The sequence below is a fragment of the Etheostoma spectabile genome, chromosome 2 (assembly GCF_008692095.1).
Source record: "Etheostoma spectabile isolate EspeVRDwgs_2016 chromosome 2, UIUC_Espe_1.0, whole genome shotgun sequence".
Taxonomy (NCBI): Eukaryota; Metazoa; Chordata; class Actinopteri; order Perciformes; family Percidae; genus Etheostoma; species Etheostoma spectabile.
In genome coordinates, this window is record NC_045734.1 from 8,145,983 (window position 1) to 8,157,359 (window position 11,377).

An 11,377-nucleotide genomic window follows, 5' to 3' on the forward strand; every position below is an offset into this window, starting at 1 on the left:
GTTAATTGGAGTTAATAAAGGGAATCACAGGTGAGGTGGAGGGGAACTCTGGATCCGGGAAGCCACACAGTTTTTCAACCTCTGCTGTGTGAGAGTAATGTTTTTTAGATCTTGTCGTTCTTGGCTTTTAATCAATCAAGTCGGTCTTTTTGTATGTGCTTTTATCTAAAAATGTGTACAATAAAGGATTAAACTTGTGCGTACGACGGCGGACCTCATTATTTGCACCAGCAAGAGTTGGAAAGGGCTTCAGATTTCACCCAGTGGCATTATTTGTGGACAGATTGCCACTACAGTGTGTATTTTCACTGAATGCGGCACGGCTGCGTTCTGACTCCAGCACAGCTCCGGCAGTCCGCAGCCCTCCGGAGCAGATACTCAGAGCTTCTATTTTTGCCTGACATCGGAAAGCTCCACAGCAATTCAGCACACGACAAATGGTGCAGCATATAAACAAAATAAAACATGTGGTTAACTTTCAAAATAAAATAAACTGTGCTCACGGCGGATCGTATTTCCCTGCACTGCACCTTGAAAACACAGCACAGAGTTGTTTCCCCTCTACTCCTCTGGATGGCAACAAACTGTTGTTTTTGTGGTTCTGTTCTCGAGACTTCAGCTGTCAGCCATGGCCTCAGCCGTTCCACAACACATCCGGACTTGGAGGGTATTGACGGACGGCGGAGCATGGATCCGACGCGCAGCAGAGCCGATCTGCAACCGGTGGAAATTAGGAGTTAGAACAGAGGGGAACTGCGTCACTATCTACATCAACAGTGTATATTTCCAGGATAAAGCAGGCTTTGTGCCTCTCTTTCCACTCTGTGTGTTGCATGGATGTATAGGTGTGTTGCCATTCTCAAAATCCGTTGTTTTCATTTGTGGGGTGCAAATGTTCCACCAAACCAAGTCCCTTCCCGGCCGAGACATTTTGCAGAGCCACCGCAGCTGCATCTGAAACTTACCACCAAGACGATTGTAATTGGTTTAAAGAAATGCAAACAACCTAGAGTTTTTTTCTTTTATCCCATAATGCAATGCAATGCAGCCAGACACAACTTCACAGCACTGTGGAGATCTGTCTGGCAATGTGAAACTACGCTGAGAGTGAGCCCTTTCAGGTAACACAATCATTCGCTCCAACAGAATTCCTCAGACACTCAAGTCATGTATGTTCTTGGTTTTTTTTTTTTTAAATAAGGGTACTTGTCATATATGGAAGTAATGCTATCCATATGCATAACCCATGATGATTTTATGCTTGAATTAATTTGCTATATCGTGAATTCCCATTGCTCACCATTAACAAGTTAAGGTAATGTTAATTCACAGTTTCTTCATATTGATACGTGACCAAATTAGCTGGATTTCAGTAACATAAAAGTTCATTTCAGACCCATGCATTTGCTGAGCCTCTGAAAGCACAACATAATATTTTCATAGACAGGAATTCATTATACATCCTGCATAAAATCATCATGAGTCATACATTAGTTAAGCATTAAATATATACTTGTTTTACCTTCAGTTTAGGGGATCCAAGTTCTTTAAAACACTGGCTTGTATAGTGTTGTTGTGAGTGAGGGCCAATGTCTTAAGAAATCTGAACATTCAGCCAAAGAATGGTTAATTAGGGGAGAACATCCACTCTGGAAACTTCCAGATTCTGAAATGGTTGCAGTTCCACACTGGTTCCATCTGAGGGCACTCACAGTGAGTGAGTGAGTGCCCTTTTTGCACTTTATCACCATTGCTAGCTACTGGGGGACCACAAGCAGGCTGGGGGAACGCATATAAATGTTAAAAAAAACCTCATAAAGTGACATTTTCATGCCATGGTAACTTTAAGTTTAAAATAATACCAATAATTTATAGAGATAATAATGCACATCATGTATAGTTTCTCATGACTTAGTATTTTGATATATTAAGTCAATATATTGACATTCTATTTCAGTAGACAGAAACTGGAAACTAGGAGAAACCAGGTTTTGACATCATGTGGAGACTGACACCAAAACTGATTCATTGCCACAGAGGTAAACATAACCTTATCTTAGAAACATATGGATTTAGTTAGTATTGTTTCTACTTTGAATGCTGTTCATTCTGTTGCTTCTGGCATGTGTGGAATGTGCATGGCATGTCACTGAATCACTGAGTAAACTGAACTGAGAGCTGCAGATCAATTCTAACAAAGAGGCTTAACATAGAGGCAGAGAGAGAGATAATATGTGTTATACGATTAAATACTGACTTTAAAATGAACTTCACAAAACAGATTTTATTCATATTTGATTAACAAATAAAACACCATTATGAACATGTAAAAAGAAATCTTCACACAAGGTGCATTTGAAATCATTTTTATTAATTCAAGGGAATTTCCCTGAAAGCAATGCTTTCTTTTTCTGGAGCACAGGGTCTGAACTGCTCTTTACTGACCAGCAGCTGGGGTTAAGTGCCTTGCTATAGTGTATCTTAGTGGCGGTAATGAGGGCGGTGGCAAATAATCCTCATTTCATCAAACCGGCAACTTTCCCGTTAGCTCCAGTTCTTTAGGCCATTATTGCCCTTCAATCCTAGCTTTTTGTTTATCATTTCCAGTGATCTTTATGCTACAGGCACAGATAAAGATACAGATTCCATATCTGAAATGTTACAAATTCCATAAAACACACGTTCCACCCACACACAAACTGGCTGCTTCGAGATAGCAGTTGTCGGTCATAGTGCATTGTCACCTTCTGTATTTGGGTTGTGAGTGTTGAAGTAAGAACCAGAGCAACAGAGCTAAGAGCATTAGGAGTGAGACAAAGAGACACAAGTACACCACCATGCTCAATCCCCAACCTGCTGCTAAAGGAGGTAAACCAATCACCTCCACAAATTTAGCTGGAATAGTTCCTGGTGTGCACAAGAAACGGAGGTCAAAGGTCATTAGGTAGATTTCTCTAGTTCCCTTTTCACATATAGGAGAGGAGAAGTGAAACTCCAGTGAAGTCAATGTGGTCCATTGTCCACAAGTGAATGTTTAGTTTTCCATATCTTGTGAGGACCGTAATCACCTGTCGTTTCAGCTGTTTAAAAACGTTCTGCGGCAGGAAAGAATGTCTGCAATCAAGTTCAATCCCGGTCAGATAGATTCTCTAATAGAAGATTTGTCTCAGGGTGCAACTGAATATCCTTTGAGCTGCTGAGCATCCCAACTCACGAGTCTTATGTTCTCTGATGGCTTCATCTACATTCACATTCAAATAAAAGATAGATAAGAGTTCAACTTCTCGCCAATCTTGTCTTTTACTGAAATTTTGTATCAACACACCGCTATCTCACTCTTACTTGTCTGCTTTTTAACCACCCACAAATACTTTAACACCCAGACAGACAGATGGACACATAGACACATATAATAAATCAACAACTACCCATATTGCGCTGACCTATGAACCCATTAACACACAGGCAATCTCCTTCTCTCACTCACTCACTCACACACACACACAGCCACTGACATCACCCTGCAGGGATGTATAATCGATATCTTTTGGGATCGTCTATCTTTGTTTCTGATTAAAACATATTTTCAAAGCCAAACCCAGCATGAATAAAATATGCAGCTACAGAAGCAACACTGGTATCGGGGATGGCAAGGGATACATGACTACATCATTCCCACATGCATGTCAAAGATATGTGCTGTATTTGGAAAGCCCTTTGAGTTATGGTCGCAAATGCTTAATCTGTTTTCTGTTAATGTCAGGCATGCAATGAGAGTAAAAAAACAAATTATCACAAAATGTGATTCTTATTCAGTTTAATTCAGTCACCATCAGCACTGTTCACAGAACAATCATCACTAGTAAAAGCTACTAGTAAAAGCAAGTGCAGAGACGTAGGTTACAGTGCCACCAGGAGGAAGTGATGAGCCACACACCCACAACCTAAAACAAAGCAGGTGACCACAGCAGGTGACAGGTGAGCACACTCTTGGTGACATGGAAATGTCCCAACAAAAACAATCAGGTGCTAACACAAACAGGTGCTAATTATACTTGAACAAAACCACTATGAAAAAAAGGTGTACAAAACAGTACACAATAAAGGTCCCATGGCATGAAAATTTCACTTTATGAGTTTTTTTTAAACAATATTGGTTCCCCCAGCCTGCCTATGGTCCCCCAGTGGCTAGAAATGGCAATATGTGTAAACCAAGCCCTGGGTATCCTGCTCTGCCTTTGAGAAAATTAAATCTCAGATGGACCGATCTGGAACCTTGCCCCTTATGAGGTCATAAGGTAACCTCCCCTTTCTCTGCTTTGAGAGACTTTGGCCCATGAGAGAGAGAGACATCATGGCTTTCAAACTGGCAAAGTGGCAGTTGGTAAAGGCCACACCCCCAGCCTCCACCCTACCCCCCCCCCCCCCACACCCCCCCAAAAAAGTTACAGACTCAGAAATGGCACATTCTAAGTAAAGTTAATTGGCTCATTGTGGGACTGGCTCTAGTCGCTGTAATTCTGCATGAAGGCTGATTTTTTGGAAAGAAACTTCAGTCAGGGGACCACTAAGGCCTATGTAAAAGCATCCAAAGAGCACCATGTCATGGAACCTTTAAAGTGATATCCCTGTGGCAGAAGTCAGCCAGTCTGTAACTGTAGGCAGTAAAGTGTAACTCTAATTAAGGATTACAGAGAGAATACGCCTAGAATTTAAAATTGTGCTTAATATTCAATAAACAGTAGGCTACATAACAGTATATTGCGCTATACTGGGATAAAAGCAGCACCCTGAACTCTGGTCACATTTGGTCACTGAGGTCTGCACTTCAGGTGATGTTAGCACAATAAACAAAAATCTGACTTTAAACCTATAAATCCTATAAATCTTTCCCAGCCAGCTCCAGTACTAGTGCTTTACATTAGCAGCAGCAGCAAGCATGCCAATTTTCATGGAATAAACAGAAGACCTGTAGGGAAATTAGCAATTAGGTCCATTATTTAACTAATTAGCCAGAACCATAGATTGTAAGGTCAGAACCATTGTTGATAGGGAGCATAGACTCTTCCGCGTCTAAAACGTCACACTTTTCTTTCTAGAAAGAACTTGAATTTATTTGAGTGATCTTACATCAAGCGGTGTGATTTGTCTTACATATTTGTATAATATGGACATATATCTTACTATGATATCACTACATGGCTAAATGTGTAGTAAAAAATTAACGTTAAAAAACACTATTTATTAGGAGGCTAGTTAGACTAAGTATAAAACCGGTGTTTCGTTTTGATCTGAGCGCACCCCCCTGTGTGTCGGTAAGTGGTATGACCGGCAGCATAAAGTGTGGGTGCTCTCGGTAACTTCAACTGACGGCTGCAGAAACCGACACGCAAGCAGGCACAATTTGCGGAGTCACACCGTAACAGCGCAAACATGGAGTGGACCCCAATGGAAATCAACCCCGAGGTGGGAGGAAATGACAGTGGTTTATTAATTTTTTAACACCGTAAACGTTTTCACCGACAACTAACTCACATGTGGTCTCTGTTTATGTGATTTCAGATGCTGAACAAGGTGAGTAAGAAACGGTTGGCTAGCTAAGTTTAACGCTGAGTAATGTCGACGTATTTGGTAACCGTTGATTCAACTGTCAGGTAAGTTTTACAGTAGCTAGCGTTAGCTACATTAGTTTGGAGGACAGTTAAACAATTAATGAGACGGCCGTTAAAACGCCACCACTTCGCAACCACGCCATACAAAGAGTATAGTGCTGTTGTGAACTGTAAACGTGTAAAAGTCGTAACGTTAGCTAGTTAATTGTATCAAAGGGAGATGCGACAACAAACAGGAGAAGGATGTATTTGGTTATGAGCGTCAGCATCATCCCCAGCGCTGTCCCCAGTGTCTAGGCTAAAGGGTGTGGTCTGACTGGACCAACACAACGCAGCATCTTTGATCACACTCACAGGGATCAGTTAGAGAAGTCGCCTCTGAAACCACAGCTGTTTCACATCCATTTAAGTAATCGTGTTTTGTTCATTTTCCTGGCTGCCTGTTCCAGATGATGATCAAGCTAGGCGTGGGTGAAAACTGGCGCTTTGTTGATGTGCTGGGGCTGGAGAGTGAGCAACTGTCCGCCGTCCCGAAACCATGCTGTGCCTTAATGCTGCTCTTCCCACTGACACAACAGGTAATAATGGCGTGGTGGTGGAGACTACTTCCTGGAAGGCATGGGTGGGGTTATCCGCTGATACAAGGCTGTCTTGGGTGGGGTGAGACTGAGGTGCAGGGAGGGCATGGATAGAGAGGGAGAAAGATCTGTTATGTGATGGGTACAGGGGGAGACTGGGATGATAGCGAGGTAATTAATCAACAGATGCAGATAACTTTTTTTTTTTTCAACCTTACAGAAATCATTTTCAGATATGCTTGTATTGTTAATGAGAGCCAAACCACATCCCAATGGTCAACAGCCAAAATATACATAAAACTAAGAATTTAACTATTGACTGTGTTTTCAATCAAATATCAGTTGGTCCACAAAATGTTAGATAATTGTGAAAAATGTTATCAGTTTCCCAGAGGTCAAAATTATGTTTACAAATGCCTTGTTTCTTCGGATCAGTGGTTCAAAATGTACAATAATATAATTAGAAAGGCGAAAATCCTTTCATTGGAGAAGCTGTAACTAGAATTATATATTTGTTTTACTTCATAAATGAGACAAATGTATTGCCAACATTTCTGTTCTGTTGATTGCTGTTTCCAATTTTGATCTTAACCCACACGTGTTTACATGGGCAGATGACCATGACCATGCTCTGTCTGTGTGTATTGCAGCATGAGTCTTTTAGAAAGCAGCAGGCAGACAAGGTTGCAGGAGGCTCTGAGGTTTATTTCTTGAAGCAGACAGCAGTCAATTCCTGTGGCACCATTGCCCTGCTGCATGCTGTGGCCAACAACAAGAGCAAACTGACTTTTGGTGAGTGCAGATAAAATAAGCACTTGTACCATAATAAGTGCAATATTAATATAACAACATTTTTATTTATAAAAGGAGCATAAGGCTGACTGTCAGTACCAATGACTCGGCAGTTTCTTTTCAAAGTGCAGAAATATCTTGCTTTCATTACCTTTCTGTGTAGGGAACATGCCAAACTTGCACCACCCTTTGTCAAAGCTAAGAATAGATAGAAAACCTAATTTGTAGTGGGAAATGGAGGGACCGTGACATGGGCACAACATGTAATTGTTTTCTCGCCGGAGTTAGGTTTACATTTAGGTGTATTATGAACATGTGTAAACCAGAAATGTGAACTCTCAGACCTATAGAATTGGCACGCAAATGGGTTGAAAAATGAGGCCACCATGTTAAGTGCTTCATAGACTTATGATGGAGCAGCCCTTACTTTCACTGCCCAGTCCAATCAGAGATCCAGGGGTTAGTTCTGATTTATCTTAAGAAAAAAGGCAGACTGTTTGTTTGAAGTATTTGCTGGGCAGCAGATGAAGTGAATTTTTTAAGATGGACAGATTTCTTCTTTTTTTTTTTATTTTGTTTAAAAAATTTTTTTTATAAATGGCTGGATAATTGGTGACACAGTTATTTGGTGTGACAAGTTGTGATTTGAAATATTTTAATGTGAATGAATGGCATTTGTTTTCTGATTTAACCCAGCTTTTTTTTGGGGTGGTCTGTTTAGATAGTGACTCTGCCCTGAAGAAGTTTCTAGATGAGACTGCAAACATGTCTGCTGATGACCGCGCCAAACATCTGGAGAAAAACCAGGTAAGATAAACATACATACTGTTGAAGCTGCTTTATATTCTACTGTTAATTGAATTTAGAAGACTGGTATCAGTGAGATTTCATTGTCTATGAAATGATTGGCAGCAGAATATGGTTACTGTCTTATATAAAAATATACCCTCTTGATAAAATGTTGACGCACTTGAAATGTAATGATTACTCAACTAAAATACTCAACTGCATTGCTAAATGTAAAAATCTAAAACCCATAGCAAATGCCTAATTTCTGAAATGTCTGCCAGCAATGCACAACCTACTGTTGATGTTTTTATTTTACCCACTTGGGGGCGCCAGACACTGCTTAATCTTTGATAGCTGCTAACAAATCTTGTATATAAATGTGTCTTTAAAACCTCATCTGTTTTTTCGTTTTAAGTAACACAGTTAGTCACAACAAATTTGCAGTTAGAAAGATTTCTGCATGTGTACTTTAAAGTGTAGACTGTTTCAGCAGTATTAAACTGACATGTTCTGAATATTTCTTCTCCAGGCAATCTGTGAGGCTCACAATGAGGTAGCGGTGCAGGGCCAATGTAGGGTAAGATACTTAACCACAATATCAATTGCTTATGGTTTACATCTTATACCCCTTTCAGAAAGTAGATATGCATAGTTCAACATGTGACCCTCGTTGGATTCATTTATATGGAGCCCAGTCTGCAGTGTATCTCCATACACTTTAATTATAAACCTGAGAATTACATTGATTCACATTGACTAAATACCAGGTAACTGTTAAGTTTCAGTTTCCTGATAGTCCACGTGTGAGCTTTCTCCCCCTCCCTCCTCTTTTGGTGGTGAGGCTGTTAAATGACATTTAAACATAAGTATCATTGATCTGATGTCGGTTCCTGGTAGCAATGCCAGTTCACCAAAGCCAGGCAGCCTCCTACGCCCGTCCGACCGTGGTCGTCAGGAGGGTCACGAAGGATAAAGCGATAGACCAGTTTGATCCGCATCACTGTTGGTCTGAGGGTGGTATTCGAGAGATGAGAGACTATAGATGTTAACTAAATGTGTTGATGGCAGCAAGTCACTTTGCAGTGCTTGTCTTTTCTGAAGCCATTTTGTATCACAATATTTACTCTTCAACTCAAATCTCAACTTTCACAGCTGGAAGCTGACAAAGTCAACTTCCACTTTATTGCCTTTGTCAATGTGAATGGACAACTTTATGAATTTGGTAAGTGTCAACTTATGTCCATTGAATTATGTATATCATGTACGTGTGTGTTTTCACGTTGTGGATTCTTAACTATCTTATTTGTTTTTAGATGGAAGGATGGATGGACCAGTGAAACACGGCGCTACTAAAGATGAGTCGTTCATAATGGTAGGTTAAAAACTATAGCCATTATCAATTTGTGTCCATACTGGATATGTTAAAATATAATTGTGAGTGAAGTTCCTTTTATGAGTGTGGTCTGTGATGCGTCATGGCATTAAACTGGAATAGGGAGTGGCTGTTCCCAAATGTCTTGATTCAATCAATAAGCCTGGCTAATGCACACACTCAAATAAATAAATAAATAAAATAAATAAATAAATATCAAACAGTACCTGTAAAGTTTGAAATATGGTTACATGCTAATTAAACATCAATGTCTTCAAATCTTAATGTAAGTATAGTGTTAGTATAGTATGTTAGGTCTGTTTGTTAAATATTAGATGAATAACACAAATAAGAAGTCTTGTAAAAGCATTTTTACTGATAAAACTGGAAATATTAAGTGCTTTTAGTCTCAATTTGTTCATGTGCCACAGAAGACACTGGGTCAGGTCTCTGAAGTCTTTTAGATTGTCAAACCTCAAACTACCACAAGAGGGCACTACATGCATTAGTGATGAAATTGCAACGTGAAAGGGTGTGGTGATGCTTGGATCTCCTGTGAAGGAAAAACTCTAAAAGTAGACCTGCATTCACAATTCTACTAAATGGGTGGGCAATATTTGCAAAAACACAATGTAATCAATTTTGACCAAATGTTACATTGATATATTATTGACAATCAATGAAATGTAACATTACTGTTTTGGCCATTCTGTATATGACATTTCAATTAAAAGCTATTTGATTTCATTACATTAACCCTCATATTACAGTATTCATATTTTAGTGATATTTCCCAGCCGTACTGGGAAAATAAGAATACACGTGGGAAAATGTACAACAACAAAAATCCTTAATCTGTCCTCTGTTGCTTGTAACCTTAGATGAAGTGCAGTATTTCTAGTTTATGCGGCTTGGAGCAAAAGTAACTTAATGAAATTTTTAGTAAAAGTACATTTTTAACAACTAACATACACATTTTACTTAAGACTAAACTTTTTTTTTTTTTTTTTTTTTTTTTTTTTCCTTTCCTCTCTCTTTTATAAATGCAGGATGCATCCAAAGTGTGCCGTGGATTCATGGAAGAGAGCAAGGCGAGGTCCGTTTCTGCTGTGGCTCTTTGCCAAAGTTAGATGTATTCGTTAGGACACACAACCAAATTGTTAACCAAAATGTCCTGAAGCACTCACATAGCAAACACAATCAGCAGGCACCCAGTACAACCTGCAAACGCATACATCTGCAGACACTATGCACTACAACGCACATGTTGATGCCACATACTGTACTTTCATCTCATGAACAAAGCCTTCTTAAGCACATGTACACAAACACGCCATCAAATCTTTTGGATCTGCTGACACTTAGTGTTTTCCAAACCAAGCTTGTTTTTTTTTTTTAATTCTTTTTTAATGTGATATTATTTAGCAATGGGAATTGTAAAACATAAGGTCTGATCTCACCACTGCTTGTGTGCACATGTGTATTTGTCCTTTTTGCAACTTGTTTTGTAATCATTGGTGTATCTGTGTCAAACTTAGAAACTGATGCTTAAATACCTGTTAGTGCCAATAGAAAGAAGAAAGCAAAGTGAGAAGGAAAAGGCAAACAACTTGCATGGAGAAACGTGTTTCCTGTTTCTCTGAATGCTTTTAGTGGCTGTGTGGTTGCGATTATAAGGATCTGACATTCCTCAGAACAGCCCAAATGTATCCGTAGGAATAATTTAACCATTGTTCGTAGAATGTGTGGAACCTTTTGAGTGACGTTGCTTTGAAAGACGGGTTTTCTTTGAGACGTTTGCGTTTTTATAGTGAAAAAAATGGCAGTGGGGGATTTCAGTAGTTTCCCTATATGTTTTCAGGAAAAAAATACAATTTGAATTATGTTTTCTTAAGTTAATCCACAAATACTCAAATAGTCTACAGTGTTGGTGTGCAGGTTTAACACAGAAAATAATAAAATATAAAGTGCTACTCTATGTTGGGTTGTTGACGTGCAGGGGAATAGTACTGTAGGTCTAGGCTGTGCACAAATCGTTTACCTTTCTGCACTTTCCAAATATGTTGCTGCAGTTCTGTTGGTGATGCATCTTTGGGAATTCAATAAAGCAACCGTTAAACTTATGTATCTCCTGGTGTGTTTCTAGCTCTTGCTTAAATCCAGTAATCTACAGCCCTTACTTTCCCCAGTCACCAATCTACACTTTAGCGTTCTTGGCTAGAGTTCAGCTGTGA

At 39.5% G+C, this 11,377-nt stretch overlaps 1 protein-coding gene across 1 annotated transcript; it reads left to right on the forward strand.

Annotated features, from left to right (window-relative positions):
* Positions 1-5,316: 5,316 nt before the first annotated feature.
* On the forward strand, positions 5,317-11,266 carry uchl1 (ubiquitin carboxyl-terminal esterase L1 (ubiquitin thiolesterase)). The gene is made up of 9 exons (XM_032529625.1): positions 5,317-5,466; positions 5,563-5,574; positions 6,062-6,190; positions 6,841-6,982; positions 7,704-7,789; positions 8,301-8,348; positions 8,924-8,993; positions 9,085-9,143; positions 10,193-11,266. Exons 1-9 carry the CDS (start codon positions 5,434-5,436, stop codon positions 10,271-10,273), a joined length of 660 nt encoding a protein of 219 aa, XP_032385516.1. The 5' UTR covers positions 5,317-5,433; the 3' UTR covers positions 10,274-11,266.
* The last annotated feature ends 111 nt before the right edge of the window (positions 11,267-11,377 follow it).

Excerpts from the sequence above, each read along its gene's own strand:
- uchl1 (XM_032529625.1), top strand. The coding sequence starts at position 5,434 with ATGGAGTGGACCCCAATGGAAATCAACCCCGAG. Across the intron at positions 6,983-7,703 it reads CAAGAGCAAACTGACTTTTG|ATAGTGACTCTGCCCTGAAG; the intron begins GTGAGTGCAGAT and ends TGGTCTGTTTAG. Across the intron at positions 8,349-8,923 it reads CGGTGCAGGGCCAATGTAGG|CTGGAAGCTGACAAAGTCAA; the intron begins GTAAGATACTTA and ends CAACTTTCACAG.